This window comes from Amblyomma americanum, chromosome 5 (assembly GCF_052857255.1).
Source record: "Amblyomma americanum isolate KBUSLIRL-KWMA chromosome 5, ASM5285725v1, whole genome shotgun sequence".
NCBI classification, from domain to species: Eukaryota; Metazoa; Arthropoda; class Arachnida; order Ixodida; family Ixodidae; genus Amblyomma; species Amblyomma americanum.
In genome coordinates this window covers 105056134-105077301 of record NC_135501.1, presented here as the reverse complement: position 1 = coordinate 105077301, position 21168 = coordinate 105056134, and the positions used below count along the sequence as shown (strand labels likewise).

The 21168-nt window shown below is 44.7% G+C and overlaps 1 protein-coding gene across 9 annotated transcripts in view; it reads right to left on the bottom strand.

Annotated features, from left to right (window-relative positions):
• LOC144132590 (uncharacterized) overlaps positions 1-21168 on the bottom strand; it is an 84417-nt gene that overhangs the window by 22224 nt on the left and 41025 nt on the right. For 8 of the 9 annotated variants that reach the window (XM_077665091.1, XM_077665092.1, XM_077665087.1 and 5 more), the window contains 6 exons: positions 20072-20119; positions 17102-17179; positions 15996-16127; positions 11694-11992; positions 6172-6241; positions 3187-3234 (listed from right to left, as the gene is read on the bottom strand). In XM_077665091.1, coding sequence (XP_077521217.1) covers positions 3187-3234; positions 6172-6241; positions 11694-11992; positions 15996-16127; positions 17102-17179; positions 20072-20119 — 675 coding nt within the window. The remainder of the gene's footprint in view (positions 1-3186; positions 3235-6171; positions 6242-11693; positions 11993-15995; positions 16128-17101; positions 17180-20071; positions 20120-21168) is intronic. The other variant, XM_077665088.1, reaches the window with a different exon arrangement.

The following is a 21168-nucleotide window of genomic DNA, read 5'->3' as shown; positions in this document are numbered from 1 at the left end:
AGCACATTGTAGTTGTGTAAATTTGAAAGCCAAGACAATACAAGACACGAGTCAAGCAAATACAAGAGAGAAAAGAGAAAGAAAAGCGAGACAAAAACGACAATCCATTAAGAAGTAAGAAGAGAAAACAGGACGACAAAACAGAAGCAGACTGGGAGAGGAAGAGCGAATGGAGAAGGAAAAGGAGAGAAAGTGCAAAATGCTCTCGCATAAAGTGTTAATAGTTTTGGCCTCGTTTAGTCAGTATTTGCTGTCCTTATATGCCATTGACCCTTCTTAAACATTCATCCGCCACCGGTGACGTCAAGGCAGGGCCACACTTGCAGGCGGCGGTCGCCACTAGTGCGTTATAAAGCGCTTCTTCGGCAGGCAAGCGATTCTGGTATACGTTTTCGGTTTCTGCGCACTGCTTACCCACCATGAAAGTTTTATTTGTCGACGTTCAAAGAACCTGCATCGTTTTAGAAAGTGCGAAGGCTGACTTCCAACGCTCACCACAGCGTTTAGGGCGTCAGATAAACTCTTCCTGTGTCGCAGCAAATAGGCGTATTTTCAAGTCCCATAGACACCTTGAACTATTGTGATATCTTTTACGTTTTCTCCAGCTTCAAACTGGCTGTCGGTGGACGCACAGGCGCGGAAAGCCGAAGGGGGTTGAGATAAAATGCATTTAATCAGCAGCAGCCTAACTCCGTTCTCTTCTTCTCCTGTATCCCCCCCCCCCCCCATATTAACCCTCTCCTGTGCCAGCTGAGGCCACCTTATCCACGGAAAAGTCCTAATCTTATCTGCAAAACTGAGTTTCACTGCACCCTGCTGTTCTTGCCTTCTGCATTACCCGGCATAAAAATCAGCAGCACTTATGCACTTCAAAACGATATAGGTAGCGTAGTGAAGTAGACATGATATTTCTGAATTTCGAGAAGGCTTTGATCGCGTGTGCCACCAAGACGTGCTCTTGAAAGTTGAACATTCTCTTAAAAATGATTCAGTGCTCGCATCTATAGAGTTATCCATTCCATTCAGATGCCAAACAGTATCTATTGATGAAATCAATGCGAACGCTGTTGAATCCGGAGTTACATAGGGTTCCATCCTGGGACCTTTACTTTTCTTACCTTTTATAACCGACGCCGGTGAATATCAGTTATAATGCTTCTGTTCACTGATGAGTGTATACTTATTGATATCTGCAGCCACAATTAGCAATCAGGATATGTAGGCGTAAATATGTCTAGGCGTAAATTCAGGCGTGCTGTTCACATCGGCAAATGTCCATCAATTAGAAAAAAAAGTAGCTATGAGGATGATGCGTAAAGTTATGCTTAGATTACTATACAAATAACTATGAGTTACATTTATATCAGGCTTAAAACTGAGACCACAAGTGAAGCAATGATGTAATTTGGATATTTAAGAACTCTTGGCAAATCTTCGCCTGAAGTCGGACTAATTACATAGAAGTCCTTCACTAAACCAATATTAGGATAGGCAGCAGTTTGCTGGCAGCCACGCAAAAAAAAGAAATATTGCTAAAGGTGAGAATGTGCGCGTAAATCTGTTGGGTTTGTTTCTAATTGTTAGTTGGAAAACGCCGCCAACAGCTCTTTCGCCAACGGCAAATCAGAGGCTCTGCGAACCAGCCGGTGTGATAAATGAATAAAACTGTTCTGCTTGATTTGCCACAGTCACCATGGAATAAACAAAAATGGTTATGCAAAGCAAATGTTTGTTTGAATCGGTTAAGCGGTGACCAAGCCGTTCTTACTATTTAAAGAAAGTAAGCGACTTTTTATGTAATGAAAATCTGTTTTAAGCCTTAATTTCTCTAGAACAATCCGCTCTTAAAATGACCTTTTTGCATACGTGGCTGGGAGTTCGAAAGCGTCTTTTTTTTAGCGCATTCCGTAACAAGTAAAGAGCAGTGCTTCGTTGACAGTGTAGATACGTTCCTTTGCTTTGTACGTGTCGCACATGTTATTCTCGTGCCCCTCTTCGCTTGACTGCACGTATGCATTCTATACCTGTATACTGCCTCATTCTGTCTCATCCACTCCTGCCTAAGGCCTGGCATCCAAACTGGCAGGAAGCAAAACATAAAATAAATGAATAAAACTGCAATTTTAAATTAAAGCAAGGAGCGGGTCCAAGACCTTTGCTCACGGTTGTACATATGTCATGACAACATCACTTTCGACTTCGCAATTTCCTGGAACTGACGTGGGAGGAACTGCTTTCTCCATGAAAAACAGTTGGCTACTATGAACGAGTGTGCATGTGCTCGTATGCGTCTTCTTTCTTTGTATTCGTCCCTTGGTTGGGCTGAATATTCCAGGATGCATGCTCCCCAACTCGCCTAACTTAGGATAGCTGAAATAGTGTGGCGGGCCAGAGTTTTGTTCCGATCTTGTTTTGAAGCTATTGCGGATATGGAGTGACCTGGCGTGAGCCAGTCAAGAAGTGATTTTTTCGTAGAAGTCGGTTTCACCACTCAGCTTTTCATCTGCCTACATTAACCGTAGCCCACACTTCTGTGCACGAACACTCACTCAGAGCATGCAAGCTAAAACTCCGTGAGCATTCTTTTTGTTGTTTCCTGTATGAAAAAACAGCTGCCGAATTGTACCGCCAACGATGAGGGACTTGGAGAGAAGTAACGGGCTCCAAAAGGTTGCCAGCAGCCCTTAATGCTCATCTGGAATTTAAAAATGCTGAAAATATCAAGAGGTCCTATGGAAATCGATGAAATCTCATCAGTGTCATGTAAATTGTAATGGCGTTGTGTGCCGAGGGGGGCTAAAACCTATTTGGCTTTTACTTGTTAGGCCTTCCTGCTATTCCAAGGAGACTGACAATGTTGCAACTGCGGCGTAACGCGCCGAGTAGGCGAAGTACACACCTTGCAAGCGAGAGGTATCGCGGTACAGTACTTGCTCAGTAGCACCGTCGCAGTATTACAGCGAATGCTAACCGAAAGCAACAGTGAAAATCATTGCAAAGCATAGTTTTCGTTGATGGTAAAAGTAAACTCAAGCACACTTCACACGTTAACGGAGGGCGTGCCATAAATTGTGGCATCTGAATGAGCCCAGCGCCTTACAAAGGAATGCTATGAAGAATATGTACAAGAAAAAAGTTTAGCATGTCCTCACTTCTGTAGTATATTTAAAGAAACACGCAACTCACCATATCTATACCAATGGTGGGGTGCACCCAGGGAGAGAAGGAGCCTCCCTATAATGACACAAAGATGACAGGAACAGTAACAACGCTCAATAGAGATAACGACATAGAGGTAACGTAATTGCGTTAGTAACAAAAACTATCACTAATATTTAGAGTCAGTTTGTCACAGGAACAGTTTTTTTGTGATGAAACTATCAACAACATTTCGCAGTGCATGTCCAAATGCAACCAGAAAAAATTGTCCTCATTAGGTCCTCTATACGTGATTGCGAAACAATGTAGAGACGTCTAGATTACACCCCTCTCTGTTATGTAAATTAGGTCCGAAAGCAATAATAGTCTTCATCGACTATCGAGCAGACGATACATCGGCGCCCTGCCAATCGGAACTCTAACTGCAACTTTGTAATGAGCGGCCGTTCGAAAGACAACTGTCCGGATTTCCGCCATCGTTCACCTTTTCTTTGCTACGATATTCAGTTTTAAGTTAGCTATAGCCTCATCGTCATTCCACTAGTGCTCGTTCAAACACGGAAGACAAGAACGTAGTGTGTCGTGTAGGCCGCCTAATCATAAGTTAGCGTGCTCCACAGCCGCCTTTTCAGGGCTCCTGCACTTTCATCATCATCAGCCTGAACACACCCACTGCCGGGCAAAGGCCTCTCCCAAGACCCTCCAATTAACCCTGGCCTTTGAAAGCTGCACCCACCCTATGCCTGCAAACTTTGTCTCGTGCACCCACCTAAAATTCTGCCACCCCCTGCTGCGCTTGCCTTCCCTTGGAATCCAATCCGTTACCCTTAAGGACCAGCGGTTATCTTGCCTTCGTTCACATGGCCTGCCCAAGACCATTTCTTCTGCTTGATTTTGACTAGGATGTCATTACCCCCCGCGTTTGTTCCCTCACTCACTCTGCCGGCTTCCTGTTTCTCGACGTTACACCTCTCATTTTTCTTTGTATGGCTCGGTGCGCTGTCCTTAAGTTGAACCCCTTTCGTTAGCCTCCGCATTTCTGCCCCGTACGTGAGTGCCTGTAAGATACAGCTGTTGCACACTTTTCCTTTGAAGGATGTTGGTAAACTGCCACTCATAACCTCACAAAACCGGCCAAGTGCACTCCACCCCATGCTTATTCTTCTAGTTATTTCACTCTCGTGATCTGGATCTAAATACCTGCCCTAAGTTGACGTGCGCCCTTATTATTGCCGAGATCATGTTTCCCTGTTGACACGCTTTCTTTTTGAAGTTTTATTGCTCACTTTAGGGTGGGTTATGATAGCAGTGCACCTGCAATATATATCTTGCAGTATTTTTACATATGGCTCTTCTGCGCCCCGATTCCGCAATGCGTGCATGACTGCTGAGGTTCCAACTGAGTCAAACGCCTTCTCCTAATCTATGAAGACTGTATATAGGGGTTGACTATACTATGCGCATTTCTCTATCGCCTGATTGATAGTGTGAATATGGTCCATGGTCAAGTGCCCTTTACCAAAGCCTGCCTAATCACTTCGCTAATTGAAGTCTAAGGTTGTGATGACAATATCGGCAATTACCTTAGTAAATACCTTATAGGCAACGGGCAGTAAGGTGATCGGTCAGTAATTTCCAGGTCATTGACGTCTCCTTTCTTATGAATTAAGATCATATTAGCGGTTTTCCAAGCTTCTGGTACGCTCGATGTCATAAGGCAATGGGTATAAGGTGTGCTAGTTATTATACCACAATCTCTCCATCATCGTTCAACAGATGTGCTGTTACCTGATCGTGACCAGCTACTCTCCCCCTTTGATTTTCTCCTTAAGCTATCTTTAGTTCCTTTTTCTTTACTGGCAGGATGTCCACTTGGTCTGCTCTACTGTCGCTCTCATTAACCTCTTGATTACGTTGGCTATTGCATTGATTTGGGTAGAACTCCTCGGCTACATTAACTATCTTATTCATATTGCTAATGAAATTTTCCTCGGTCTCTTAAGGAATGCATCTGGTTTTTGCCTATGCCAGTTTCCTCTTGGCGGCTTTTAGACTACCTCCATTCTTTAGAGCATGCTCGATTCTCTCCATATTAAACTTTATTATGTCGGCTACCTTGAGCTTATGGATTAACTTTGACAGCAAATGATAAAAAATCCCGAAGAACATTTATCATTTGGTCGTTCTATCCGAAAAAAGTTACAGTGCCGTAACGACTTTTCTAAAAAGGTGTTTTAAACATAATTTGATATCCACATACTTCTGCGCATTTCGCCATATTTATTTAGATAGAAAAAAGAACATGATAATCTTCTGAGGTCGTTTTATATGCAGGAGCAATGTTTTAAATTTATCTAAATGAATTACCTTAGTCATACTTAAAACATGACACTTAGAAGAAACTGAAGTCTACTAAGTGTGTTGCCGCGTGCAAAAATCAGATAACTGCCATTTCAGAAAAAAGTTTTATTTGCCAAACTCCTCCTGGGAGAGCGTTTGCGAGTTGGACACAGTCCACGGCGCTTTTTTCAATTGAAATCGTAGATGTTAAAACGTAAAATGTGGTTCTCGCATGAAACGATGTTTCCTGGTGTGCATGTGTAAATGTATGTTCTCATGCGCATGTAGAGAGATAATCATAAGAACGCGCGCAAGAATATGAAATGACCTTAAGATGACAATTTACCGGGTCAACAGTTTGCCGAGATTCAAAGCACCCATTTCGTAATCCTTCAACCTGCATAAGATAATAATAGGTGTATGCACGTTCGCACCAATAGGACGTTGCGCCTCCACTGAGCTGTAACCATCATTAGTTGAAATAATCTAAACTCTTAGGTACGGGCAGCTAAGTTTTGAGTGGTTATACTATATATACAGATCAATATACTGATAAACGCACGTTAATACCCATGACAACTCCACTGCTTATTGACGGGCTCTCGTACACCACCTACAATTCCAGGGAAGAAACTCAAGATCGCTGGAATAAAAATTTGGATTAGAACTTACCTTAAACTTAATCATCAGGCTCGTTTTGCCAGCAACCTCCCCACAAAGGTATAAGTTGAATATGTAATCACTGCAAAAAGAAGATCGCAAGAAAATGTGCATGAATAAATGAATCTTTCAAGATGGAAATATTTATTTTTAAAACAGGGAATGACGGGTTCGATGCGGGAACCAACGGTGCTATAAAGAGCAGTTCATGTATGTTGTCACAAACCAATAGGGCGCTAGGACGAACGCGCAAATGAGTAAACTGGCATAAACTCACAAGATAAAAATTTGAGGTTGGTCTGCTTGCTTTCATTAAAAAATTCCAAACGGCAGCGCTGAAGGTGATGCGCAGATGTAAAAACTAAGCGCTCTCAAGGAAGACCGAGAAAAACTTTTTGTTACTTTCTGACAGCGCTCATTCTAAGCATCGTAAACGCTGTATTATGTCGAATACTGTTTAGGCTGCACCAGGGACAGCTTCCAAGCGTTGAATTCAAAACCTTTCAACTGTAAGTCTAAGTGCTCGGAAACGAACGTTACGCTTTTTTGTGGTTTAAAAGGTCTCTCGAAGCCTACGGCGAATGGCCAAGGCTTTAGCAAAGAAAAATAATTCAACTAACAGGACTCCTTTGCGAGTTTTATTACATGACCGCAAGCTTTTGCAATTGTGAAGGCAGCCTGCAGATACAGCGTGCCGATATCACTGGCGCTCTGCAAGTTGCCTGCTGTAAAGAAGAAAAAAGGAACTTGCAAAACCTGCATGACACGGTAGGCACCTTGCTACAGTGTATTCAGCGTCTTTGCCAAAAGTACCCGAGCAGCCGCGCCGGCTGCTCGCGCGGCTGCTCGGGTACTTTTGGCAAAGACGCTGAAAACACCCTAGCAAGCCGCGCCAGCTACTGGAGGCGGCTCGCAGCCGAGTGGTGGCGCTGCCGTCTCCGGCACATCAAACCCTTCACGGCGCTCACCGTTGCTACCCGACTGTGAGTGCCAACTGACTAACGTAATCCTGTAATCATACGCCCGCGCGGCGTGTAAGCACTCCGAATGCTAAATAAGGCACGCCGCGGATGCTCTAAGCTTACTTGTTATCACAAAGAAAGGCGATCATGTGGGCGCAGGATTACGTCAGCCAGTTTACACTCGTAGACAGGAAGCAAGGGTCTGCGCCGGGCGGCTACAGCGCCACCGCTCGACTGCGAGCCCGCTCCAGCGGCCGGCGCGACTGCTTGGTTAGTGTTGGCAAATACGGTACCTGCGTCATACATAGGAGGAATCGAGAGACGCCTCAACGAAACGCGCGGTGGCCACAATCTAGGTGGTAGGAATAAATTAGGGGGCCCTTTGGCCGCGCACTGCAGACGCTGCGGTTTCCAACCATAAATCTATCGTATGAAGTGCCAGCGATAAAGGGTTATATTTTCCCTGCTCATCAGGTAGAGAAGTTACCGATGTTTTAGCATGCCCTAAGTTACAATTAAAGAAAGAAAAAATACTTTCGCAGTATATAGACGCACACCACAGGTTTGTAGACTGCGTCCTTGATGCGATCTGCTTTTATCGATTTTAAGCCGCTCATTTCGAATTTTTTTGAGAAGTGCTGGCCCTTCCGCGCCAATTCGTTCTTGACATTATGAAAGGCTTCTTTAATAGTGTTTACAACAAAAAAAAAGAATATATTTTTGAAGAAGTCTAAAAAAGTTGTTCATTTGCTGATAAAGCTGAGAGCGCTATTCAGGAATTTGGTTGAGGCGGTAAGAGTTTACATCATGCGTGCTTGTGAGCATCAGGGTTGGTTTTGCACTGCTGCTACCGGTACATCACCGCGGTCATACTTGCTTCCGCTATTGCTTTCGCCACAAAATTATGTGCGGTAAAAACGCTTTCATCGCTGCATAAGCCATCATCACAGTTACGTTCAACCCCCCCCCCCCCCCCCTCCCCCCCGATTCTTGTCTTCGGTGGCCTATGGTGCGTCAGTGGGCGCAGAGAGCGCGTAGAGACACACAGAGAACCACTGCTGGTCATTCAAGTTTTAAAAGTGTACTTGAATTCTACGATAGCACAGCATGAAGATGAGTATGTTGTGCAAAAACATGGAATCTGTATCAGCTCTTGTGTTGCGCCGATGCTGTGCAACATATTTTTAGCAAAATTTGACTCGATGCTACAAAGATCTCTAAACGACACACGTGTTGTAAGGGTTTTTAGATATGTTGACGATTTTTTAGTAATTTTGAACTTAACCGAAACTGACCAGTTTACCCTTGTGCCAGACCAGATTTTAAATATTTTTAGGACCTGTTCTAAGAACTTGGTTTTTACGCATGAGATTCCTTCTGACAAGACCATTAGGTTCCTGGATTTAGAATTGACTTTTTTACCCAATCAACACGTGTGCTGGAAATATGCGCCCAGGTTTAAGAAGGCACTGTTGCCGTATGATTCGGCCCATTATAAGTTAGTGAAGCGCAGCATTGCAAACTTATGTTTTTTGAATGCCTTAAAGAAGAGTTGCCCTCATGTGATGCAGCAAAGTCTGGCGGAGCAGGTTGAACGGCTACAATGTTCTGGGTTTCCTCCCTCGGTTTTGATGGCAGTGGCGGAATCCTTGGGGAAAAAACTGAAGTTATATTCAAAGGATGCCAGGCCAGTAGAAGTGCCAACAAGAAAGTTGGAAGTCATGCCTTACTTCCACAAGACTTCACATGGTCTGAAAAAAGTAGCTCAGAAGTTTGGTGTCACTATGGCATTTCCTGCTCCTTGCAAACTGTCCGGTTTGTGCGCCCAAACCTTTGCAGACATGCGCAGAACTGGTGTTTGCAACACGAAACACCAGACTATGTTCACCACATGCGCAATGGGCGTGGTGTATTCAATCCCATTGTCATGCGGGAAAATCTACATAGGCCAAACTGGAGCATGCTTGAATGAGCGCCTGAGGCAACATCGCACAACTTTGGGCACAGGCACTGGCAGCAATCTAGCCTTACATGTAAAGGACTGCAAATGTTCTCCTAGTTTTCGCATTGCCAGCATTATCGGGCGGGGGAAATCTAAACGTGAGCGTGAGCTATTGGAGTCATTCATGATCAGAAAGAATAAGCAGAAATGCGTCAGTGAGCCGTCTGTGATTATCACTGAAAAGGAGTACAAGTTTTTATCGTTATAGTAGGCATGTCATCATGTGGTGCGCGAAGTGTATTGTCTGTAGGGTGGGTGCGCAGCAGTTTTTATCGTTATAGTTGGCATGTCATCATGTGGTGCGCGAAGCGTATTGTCTGTAGGGTGGGTGCGCAGGCAGGAAATTCTTTTAAAATGAACGAAAATGAAAAGAAGCGCATATCCCTGTCTACTTCTATGTCCGTGTGTTTTTGTTGCGCCCCTGTGTCCTCCTGAAGAGCAATTCTTCATCGCAATAAATCAGTTGTAAGTCCAGCGTTGTGGTGTGTGCCTCCTTTGTTCTTGTCTTGCGTCTATTTTCGCTGGTTCCTTTTCTATGCAATATGAACCAACTAGCCCAGCAGTTTGCACTCCTGAACTACTATTCTTAATCTCATCCGCCCACCTAACCGTCTGCCGCCCCCGTCTATGCTTACTTTCTCTTCGAAGCCACTCCGTTAGCCATAAGTAGCAGCGGTTATCTTGTCTTCGCATCACATGCCCTGCCCGAGCCCGTTTCTTCCTCTTGATCTCGACTAGGATGTCATTAACCCCCGCGTTTGTTCTCTTACTCACTCTTCCGGCTTCTGGTCTCTTAACGGTACACCTACAATTTCTCCTTCCATGGATCGCTGCGTTGTCCTTAACTTAAGCTGAACTCTTTTCGTTAGCCCTCGGAATACCTCCTGTAAAAAGGCGGTGAATATCAGTGGCGAGATGGTGTCTCCTTGCCCGACGCCCTTCCGTATTGGAATTTTATTGAGGTCTTTATGGAGGAAAATGGTAGCCTTGCAGTTGCTATATACCGGGTGTTTCTGGGAAGGTGATCACTAATTTTTAAATATAAGGATTTTGAGGTAACGAGAAGCAATTTGCGGCAAAGTAAAATGAGTGTTGGCGGACGTCAAAAAAATTGCGACTGATCTAAACTAGCGAAGCGATTACCTAAATTCTAATAGTTAAGTTTTTTACTTTTACCAATAGCACCTGATTGCAATTAGAGATTTGTAGCCAGCCGTCAGTAATATTCATATAAGCTTTTATAATTTCGAAAACGCCATTGCTCTCGCCGCTGTGGCAAGACAAAAATTTGCTCTTTCGAGTAGTTACGACCACTGGACCGGTAGCTTTGCCTGCATGCTCTCGAGAGCGCGTGTATTTTCGCACGATGCAGCCAAATTTTCTCCAGCCACAGCGGCGGTGGCTCAGTGTTTAGGGCGCTCGACTACTGATCCGGAGTTCCCGGGTTCGAACCCGACCGCGGCGGCTGCGTTTTTATGGAGGAAAAACGCTAAGGCGCCCGTGTGCTGTGCGATGTCAGTGCACGTTAAAGATCCCCAGGTGGTCGAAATTATTCCGCAGCCCTCCACTACGGACCTATTTGTTCCTCTCTTCTTTCACTCCCTCCTTTATCTCTTCCCTTACGGCTCGGTTCAGGTGTCCAACGATATATGAGACAGATACTGCGCCATTTCCTTTCCACCAAAAACCAATTATTATTATTAATGGCGTTTTCGAAATTCTGAAAACTGATATGGCTATTATTAACGTCTGGCTACAAATCTTTAATTGCAACCACGTGCCTATTGGTAATAGTTAAAAACTATGCCGGAAAAAGCTTTTGTTTACCTCAAAAACCCTATTTTAAACACGAGTGAGCACCTTCCCTGAAACACCCGGCATATCTTCTAGTATTCTGACATAAGGCTCTTCTACACACTGATTCCGCAATGCCTGTATGTCTGCTGAGGCTTCCACAAATTCAAACGCTTTCTCATAATCAATGAAGGCTAAATGTACTGGTTTGTTATATTCTGCGCATTTCTCTATCACCTCAGTGATAGTGCGAATGTGATCTATTGTGGAATATCATTTACGAATGCCTGCCTGTTCATTTGGTTGAATAAAGTCTAAGGCTCTACCGACTCTACTAGCGATTACCTTATTAAATACCTTGTAAGCAATGGACAGTAAGCTGACCGGTCTGTAATTACGCCTTTCAGGGGCCGCGATCTTAAGCCGAGAATATCATCAGCCGACAATGTTTGCCACATCGCCTTGCTTATGCACAAAACTTCCTGAAAAGAGGTAAATATTCTACTTTTCATTTGTACCCAGCTTTCCTCCCATTCTTCTATTCCCAATGAAGGAAACTTCACTGAATTCAATATCAAGCATGACTTTAGCTCATTTCTAATACACATACAAGAATCACGGACGGACCATTGAAATATTACTGTGCCTATAGGCAAAAGTGAGATATCGTGCCTCTGTAGCTTAAAGCTATTGGCGACAGCCTGGAGAGCCGCGAGTGAATTGAACGAAAATTATAACCGACCGCAAGCAGGCAATTGGTTAAATCTGGTTCTTACTATTGAGGAAGCCCTGTCGAGCCGTGCAGAGTGCGCGCTGCTGGAAGTTGTGGTGATTTCGGCGAGGTGCTGGTGCCAAGGCGCTCGTGCGTAGAGGCACTCCCGCAGGGCTCCTCGGAGGCGTTTTTGTTTGTGCTGGTGTCGTTGCTGGCAAGACTGGCTGGGGTCGCCAAGTGGCCAGAGCTCCTCATAAGCTCAAGCGCCATTGTTATGAAAGCCTCATCCACGTTGTTGCCGTTTTGGGCATTCGTCTCGATGAATTGTACGCCTTGTTCGGCCGCAAACGTCTGTAACGCCAACTGTCAAGTAACACCTTTATGCAAACGTGTATTGCCAACTTAAGCACGCGCATGTCATTCCAACCGATTTGACTTTTATGAAGGTGATCGCTTTTCTATGACGATGAACACAACCGAAGTCACCATATGAATGCGGCTACATTAAGCTTATTCTATCGAATTAAGGTTGTCTACCGCAGCTGACTTGTCAAGACGACGGAAACAAATGCATGATTATATAGCCCCCATTTTATTCTATGCACCAAGATCACTGCTATTCGAGAGCATATGACCTCCGCAGCAGAAAATGCGTTTGATCTTGAGCACCCAACTGAAGACTGCTCACATTGGCATCGATTTTGACGGTAGAGTAATTGGCGGCCACTTCAGTTACTGATTTGTTTGTCACTGCTCACAAAAATCGATTAAAAGCGAGAGTGCCCAAGTCAGTTCATTGTTCACATTAAACATGCTCTGAAAGTAAGTCCGCTATAAACATTTTAGGCTCCCACCTGGGACTGCCGTGTTTAATATTCACCAACTTTCGCAACCAAACAATGTTATCGAGTGTAGGACCTCTTGTTGCAAACGCCTGAGTTCTCACTCTGCTCATTCATCTATCTGTCCATCTACTGCTGGTTCGACATAACAGACGACAGCACTGCGGCATTTGTCACGCTCCTTCCGTTAGCTGAGTTGTCGTGTCTTTTACACCTTCTTCCAATGCTCAAAAATTTGTCACTGTATATTCTACGAGGGGCTTGAGCACACACCCATTAACAGTGCTTTGCTCTTTAACTCGCACCGGTAAGCAGACGACTCCAGATAGTACAAACGCGCCACTGTCCGTCCCTCCCCTATCGGTCGAGTTTGGCCTGTGATGAAGACCGGCGCAAAGGGATGCTCAACCACGCCTGGAATTGCTCCATAGTTAGACGCGTTTATGAACAACAGCCAAGACACATTCGTTTCAGTGGTGCAGCCCACAAAAGAGGACATGACTGGAACTTTGTTAAGTAAATCCACGGCTGCCACCCCTGCCGCGGCTTCTGTGCTTCTGCTCACCTTCCGCTTCCTCTCCCCTCCCCCACGTCGCTTCACTTTCCGGGCTAGGTTGCGCAGTGTTTCTCGCCCGCGACGGCCTGGGTACCAAGCGCTTCTCCAGTTACAACCTCCGAACCCGTGTGTCGGAGCGACGAATCTGAAGCATGTTGGAACACCTCCTCATGGAGTGCCCTGAACCTTCCGCCCATACCACCACGCTGGTGCCATCATACAGGAAGATTGGACTGCACTGCGGAGGAATTCCTCTTCCAGCGCGGTCCTCTATTCTCCAACGTCCGGGCATTCCGTTGGCGGCTCTAGTTTCTAACCGGTTTTAGCCACGCCATTCGCTTCACCGCCACCCACTTCCAGTTTGAAGAAACTTGCCTGTCAAAGTAACTTCTGGAAGGGGAGTGCAGCCGGGTGCTGCTATTTCCTCGAATGAGCCCGTAACTCGCGCCGCGTGGCCAACCGTGCCACCTGGCGTACGCTCGCGGCTGTGAGGATTGCACAGCGAGGTTGAAATGAAGAGGGCGTTTCCTGGAAGACGCCATGCCGTGAGCAAAAGGGATATGGCAGTGCCTCCCGCCTGGCATAGAGCAGTACCATGTTGCTTCCTTATTTTGTGTGTGTTTTCTTTAGAGAGATCGCAGAGCAGGCGACAGCTGCGATCGGACATGGAGCGAGAGAGAGAGACCGTGCTCAGCCCAGTCACGCGGCTTACGGCCAGTGATTTGAGAGTTTGAGGCAAGGGCCGGATAACAGAGGTTTCGAGGAAATGTTAGCGAGTATGATAGTGGTTCTGGTGTAAGACTGGTGCCCTGCACCATCGACACTGCCGAGACGGGAGTCGCTCCCAAGTAGGCAGTCCTGCCATCGCCTTTGTATTACTGCGATGGCGTTAATTGCCTAGTTCAACAGAAAATCCAGAGTCGGCGTTGTGAGCTACAAATACCGAGCATGACTCAGGTAGCTGGTCCCCAGAGGCGCACCTAGATTACGTGACCTTGCGGCGTCATGTGTCGTGACCTTGCCGGTTAGTGAGCAAACTGTCCACAATAGCAGCTGGAAGTTAAATTAATGATTCGTCGCTCGGGAAGAGACATCTAGACAGCACAACGCTTACCGCTGGAAGCACCTGCCATCGCTGGGCAGTCGCGGGTCGCTTAAGCGCTCCACCACTGCGCTGCACTCTCCTGACTCACATCAAGAATCTAAAAACGAAGCTGCTCTGTACCTCAATGTCCTCCAAGGGATCAAAGCAGCAGCACCCTAATTAAAAGGATTACACCTTGTACATAGCCTGGCCTACGGTAATAACATGGTGCGTACAGAATATGTATATTCAGGCATATCAAAAGCATTTTAGCACTCGTGGGTTAATACGACGGGCTGATCTAAGTATCATCATCATCACCATGTTCAACATGACTACGCCCACTGCACGACAAAGGCCTCTCTCATGTCTCTCCAATTATTCCCGGTAAGACAACTGGTAAGATACAGCTGTTGTGCACCTTTCTCTTAAAGGATATTGGGAAACTGCCATACATTATTTGATAGAATTTGCCATATGCGCTCCACTCCATTCTTATCCTTCCAGTTATCTCCCTCTCATTATTCAGATCAGCTTTCACTGGCTGTCCTAAGTAGACGTATTTATTTACCACTGCCAGCACCTCGGTGCCAGTTGTGAACTGTTTTTCTCTTCCTAGACTGTTGACCATTACTGTGGTTTTCTGTATGTTATTTTTAGACCCACCGTTCTGTTCTCTTTAGCTCATTGATCATGATTTTCAGTTCTCCCTCCTGAGTGACTCACCAATGTCATCAGCGAATCGCAGATTATTTAAGTATTCTCCATTTACTCTTATTTCCAACTGTTCCAAATTCAGGCCTCGGAATACCTCTTGTAAACAGGCGGTGAATAGCATTGGCGGGATCGTGTCTCCATGCCTGACGCCCTTCCTTGTTGGAATTTTATTGCTGACTTTATGAGGTAGCTGTGCAGTTGCTGTATTTCTCTTCAAGTTTGTTGGCATAACGATCCTCTACACCCTGATTCCGCAATGCCTGTACGATTGCTGAGGTTTCCACTGCGTGAAATGTTTTCCCGTAATCAATGAAGTCTATATATAGGGGTAGGTTATATTCTGCGCATTTCTCTAACACCTGATTGATAGTTTGAATATGATCTATTCTCGAATATTCTTTACGATAGCGTGCCTGATCATTTGGTTGGTTAAAGTCTAAGGTCGCCCTGACTCTGTTAACGAATACATTATTAGATACCTTGTCAGGCAACGGACAGTAAGCTGATCGGTCTGTAATTTTTCAAGTCCTTGGCTTTTCCTTTCTCATGAATTAAGATAATGTTTCCATTCTTCCATGCAACTGGTACGGTCGAGGTCATTAGGCATTGCGTGTACAGGGTGGCTACTTTCTGTAGCAGAATCTCCCCTCCGTCTTTCGAGAGATCTGCTGTTACCTGATCCTCACCAGCTGCTTTTGCCCTTTGCATTGCCTCTAAGGCTTGATTTAATTGCTATTTCGTTACTGGCAGGACGACGCACCGGTGTGCGCTACTGTCTCTCTCATTAACGTTCTGGTTACAATGGCTACTGTATAGATTTTTGTAGAACTCTTCGGATACTTTAACTATGTTATTCATATTGCTAATGACATTGCCCTCCTTGTCTCTTAACGCATACATATGGTTTTTACCTATGCCGAGTCTCCTCTTCACCGCTTTTAGGCTACCTCCATTCCGTATAGCAAAGTCCAATACATCATTTGAAAAAGAAAAATACTAAATCAAAAGTCTTGCGTACATTCATTTGCACAGACGAACTACTTCAAAGTGCAATGCTTGCGACAAAACAAAGAAGACGGACGGCACGAGCGCTGTGTGGTACCAAGTACTAGTCAGTCTAACCAAGATTAAACCTGCGAAAGCAAACCAGACTAGAAGATAACTTACTTTGGCAGCCATGTAGTCGACTACGTCTTTCTCTTTTACGTCCATCTTGTTGGCGACGAGAAGCATCTTGACGTTTGGTGAAGCGCGCTGCCTGATAATACTAAACCACTTCTGGACATATTGGAAAGGCTCCTGCAAAGATATTGTTTTGTACGGGAGTCGGATGGAAAGAGAAAAAATAACATTAGGGTTCAGTGCAAAAAAAGGACAAGTCGCATTGGGCAAATTCTGTTCACTGCAAGTGAAGCAAGTTCTAAAGTGCTGGCAGGAAGTTATATTTGTCTTTTTTTCTTTTTTATTGAATGAAAACTGGCAATGTGGAAACGTCGTCAAACATTTCTTTCATCTGCGGCGACGAAGTTTTATTTGTTCCATCCCGTTATGGTGTCGATTGCTGAGAGCACTGAGTACACTCCGGGAAACTCTACTAAGTGTCTTCTTTTTAACATTTAAGAAATAATCCAGTGCGCGTGTGTTAATCCTCAGTCACTGGTGATGTCGGTTAGTTCAGGACAGTGAGCGTACAGCGTTCAGATCTTTCGCTAAGGTATACATCCTGCAAAACTGACTCGTTTTGAAGGTTCCTGCCAGACCCACTTAAACATGGTGATTGCATAAGGTCTTGACGGACGAAACGTTCGCGGTTACTGCAGCCCTGTTCACTTGCGCACGCAATTCCATGTTGCCAAGATTCCCCTGAGGCTTAGTGAATAATCCTTCCGCTCTGTACTTTCCTTTAGACTAAGAGCGAACAAAGCTATATAACCTTGTTATTCGTCGGCATTGACTTCATCATCTCTGGCCGTTTTGATCTTAAGACACTCAGAAATACAACCGGAAACAAAGACCCAGAAACATACAACCCTGAAATAATGAAGTGCTGAGTAGAACAGATATTTTAATTCAGGTAATTATGAAACTTGCAGTTCACTTTGTCAGTCATTCCTTTCTTCTGTGTCACCGGTTTTCTCATCGCAGCGCAGCTTCCAAATGGTAAGGAATGCAAAATAATCAAGTACATACAACCTACAACTTTATCAGTTTAGAGCGTAAATGCATTGGCATATTGAAAATTTTGTCGCGGATATTTCGCAGAAACTGAGCACCTTATTTCCGGCGTCGTAGACCACGATCACTCCGTCTGCCTTCTTCAAGCCAACTTCCAAGGCGACATTTGGGATCCACTGTGACAAGATGCACCCGAACGGATTATACACGATTCTCTAATTTAACTGCGTTTACGTGTTCTTGGAATACATTCAACTACATTTACAAGAAATAAATAACAAAACTATAAAAACAGAGAAAAAAATTTCAGGGGCATCGAAGCTCCGTCTGAAGTGTAGAACGCTGTGCAGTAATGTGATTAATGCTCATATATACATTTCTTATTGTTTGGCTTGCAAATTTGTGTATTGTCAATTTTTGTAGTTTTAAAATTTGTGCATTTCTGACCTTATTGCATTCTGCACCCTGTAAAAACCCCCTTGAGGAGTTACCAGTATTCCAAACAAGTAAATAAATATATGCAGAATTGGTCATTCTCTAGTTAACATTCGTAGATCCCCGAGAGCCCTCGCACCACTCCTGGTGCAGTAGTGCAGAGGTGAAGCGATGGCAGGTGCTGCAACCGGTGGGGCTGCGCCATCTATGTTGAGCTGCCCAACCATACTTTCTCCGACCAGTCATAAATTCAAGCCACCTGCCATGGCGCGCAGTTTGGTAAATCCGCTGCCCAGGTTGCGATGATGCCATAACTTAACGTGATGTAGGTGGCCCACCTACCTCCAGTAGGCTGCATCTCTGGCGATTTATCATGAATTTTTCGCTCACGGTCAACGACACTGACGTCGACGATAACGCCGGGTTTTATGCGACACAAGGGTCCTAATGCTACCGCATTAAAGGAATCCTACCTCATTTTTCTTTATTTAGTACACTTAAAACATGCTTAACTAAGCACGAAGTGGCAACTTGCGATCAGCGCCAGATGGGTTATTCAAGCTGACCGCTTTTCTGAAGTCCGGCAGGAACGACCAAGTGGTGAGGAATTTTCAGTTAAACCCTAAAAGAGGTCTGATAGGGGCTGATTGGTACCAGTTTACGGATATGCTGCAAACGCGCTAAGACAGGAAAAAAGAGAAAAGAAGCCCACACTTGCACTGAATAGAAACCAAACAATTTATTGGGACATGTGAGGCAGCATATGAAGGAAGCATGACGAGCACAAAAAAAAAGAGGAAAAGGCGCGCAGCCCAACACCCGGCAGAATTTGTTGAGCATCATTGATTAAGGAATGCCCGTTACTGTGGGAAGAAAGCTATCGACGCCTGCTATCGAACATGTCATTCGTTTTGTGTATATTTCTGGGCGCTGAAATCTCCCTGTAGCTCTCCTCTTAACATAAGGCGATGATAGCGGTTCGATTAAAAACTGGTTCACATTTTTCGCACTTCGCACCCACCAAAGAGTATGGCTAGAAGGTTTCTGCTTGACTCGTACCCTATACATTTGGCGTGCTCACGTAGTGGATTGTTGTCGCAGTGCGCCGTCCCACGGATGTAATAACAGTGGCATGACGTCGGAATCTTTAATGCTACACCAATGCTACTGTCAGCGACCTTCTTCAGGTGTTTATTCTGACAGAATTTCTTTCGTTCTTCCTTCTCAATTTACATGTTTGCACAGCCAACCTAGTTGATTCCTTGCGGAAAACAGCCTTGCTCACCATCCTTTGTCAGGTTTTGTGTGACTTTGTTAACCTATGGGATGCACGATTTGTTGTTCTTGACTGGTTGGTCAGCACTGGTAGGCTTGTACTTTTTGATTGTGCATTCGGCAAGCAAGGGCTGCGCTACGCTCGACAAAATGTGTATAGGGTATCCTGCTGCAGTTAGCCTCTTCACCTGTGCGTGGAAACCGGTTTTCGTTTGATGCACGCATGGCCTCCGCAACGCGGATTTTATGCATGCTTTGCGATCCTGCGCTTAATCTTCGGGTGAACCGACGTATAGGGCAGATGGTTTTTCCGCCACCACGGCGATCGCAGCCAACGCACATGGCCGTCAGAAATTACAAGCAAATCTAAAAACCTGTTAATGGAGAGCTCAGTAGTCAACTGTAAATAATTTAGTCCAGTACAGAACACGTCAAAACTCTGGGCAGCAGTTTGCAGAGCTAGACCATTGCGATAGAAAATTAAGAGGTCATCGACGTAACCCGTGACTTTAACAACGGTCGAGCGATTGAGCTTGGTTCTAAGACGCCTGTGATAAAAAATAAGAAGTGGGTCACTTAATACAGAAGCGAGGCTAGATCTTATACAGACTCTTTGTTTTTGGATATACTCTAGGTGTCCAGAGTGCCTGATTACGTGAGCACGCCAACGATGTATACCACAGTTCACGCAGAAACCGTCTTGCCATTCGCAGTGCTGGGCGCGAAAATTTTGAAAGCGGTTTTTAATCAGACTGCTATGAGCTGCAGGTGAAAAGACGAGACCTAAAGGCTAATTCCCGACGCCTACACTGTAGTCGAAACAAATTACAGGTGCATCAGCAGCCCGTCGATAGCTCCTCATAAGATTTCGCATTTATTAATCAACGAAAGTGAACAGTTCAAAAATAATGTTTAGATTTGTGGTTTTCACGTGTTCTTTTATTGTGTTTTGATCACCATTTTTGCTCCATATGCTGCCTCAGAAGCCGTAATAAATTGGTTTTTATTCAGAGCACCTATCTGTCTCATTTCCTTTTCTCCTCTCCTAGCGCTGTTAGATCTGCTCCGCTGGTGAAACCTTTTGCTGCAGCCTCCTTCATGGAAGCGGACACCATGGGCTCTAACTTATAACTCGGGTGGGATCCTGCATACAGCACAGATGCGAATTGTATTCATGGGTGTATTTTATTTTTACGGTCATTTCGCCTGGCGCCCAGCATGAGCTCAGGAGCTACCCAACTAGCAAAATGGCTTAGAGACCAAGTCCTTCGCAGGTTCATGACAATGGAATTCCTGTCACTTGGCGGCGTCTTAACAGAGAGAAAGGCACTCTTATGCATTGCAGAGAAAACACTCACAAGCCCAAGCTGCACTCTTTTTCCATGCATCTCCAGTTTCTTGGTGTTCTGCAAGGAAGGAAGAAAGCTGAATGTAAACAACGCCAATCAAGAAAAATTGTTATATACCGTGCGTCCCAGCCAAAAATGACCAACCTTTTGAAACATATGGAGTTCACTAGCCCCAGTGAAACTAAGGCGGTGGTCATCAGAGTCAGTTCCGCAGTCTAGTCTGCAGTATTTTTTGTCCTCCAAAGTTAACTATTAATGACAACTATTCAGCAAACTTTGTAAATATAGTTTTCAAGAAAAAGTGCCAATTAAAAAGTTATAAAGCGTCTTGAAACACAGCTAGCTAAGATGTTCGCACCAAGGTACCATTTACGTAATCTAGCCTTTTTACCGGTCTTATGAGATAACGCATACAAAAGAAAAGCTTCGACGTTACTGCAAAGCTGATTCGGCGTCCCAAGACACATCCCAAAGAACGAAATACGCTTTCCTCTGGAGTGTTCTCCCGAAGGGGCTTTAAGTGTGCACTGGGCGAGATATATGCGCCAGAAGTTGTCAAGTGGCAGCTATCTTTTAAGGCCGGTAAATAAATCTGCTTAAAAGGCATGTTGGTGCAAATATTTCCGCTGGGTCGTTTTTAAGACATTGTACATCATTTCAAGTGACATATTATTACTGAAGGCAATCACTAAAATGTTAGCGAGCTAGTCCTTATTAATTATTATTATTACACAACAAAAATAAAATATTGTGGCTAGCTGTTTCATTCTTTTACTCGCACGGTGAGAAACGAGCATTCGCTAGTCGGTTTCGTCGAGCTTAGTCTACTACAGGGCACAAACCTAATGCGACGGCAGTTCAAAAGCAAAGGTATAAACAGAAAAAATAAGTCTGACTTGTAAAAAAAATTAATACAGCATTTTTTTTATACGTCTTTATTTCTGCATCATTTTCACTTTCTTAAAGCGGTCGTCACCGTTCCGGAGAAATAAGTAACGTTGAGGCCATTTATCCTCTCTTCACCGTAATGCGCTCAATCAGCTCATATCAGTACAAGAAAATGTTTCATTCTGCAAAAAACCTCGTCTAGACAATGACCTCGCGCA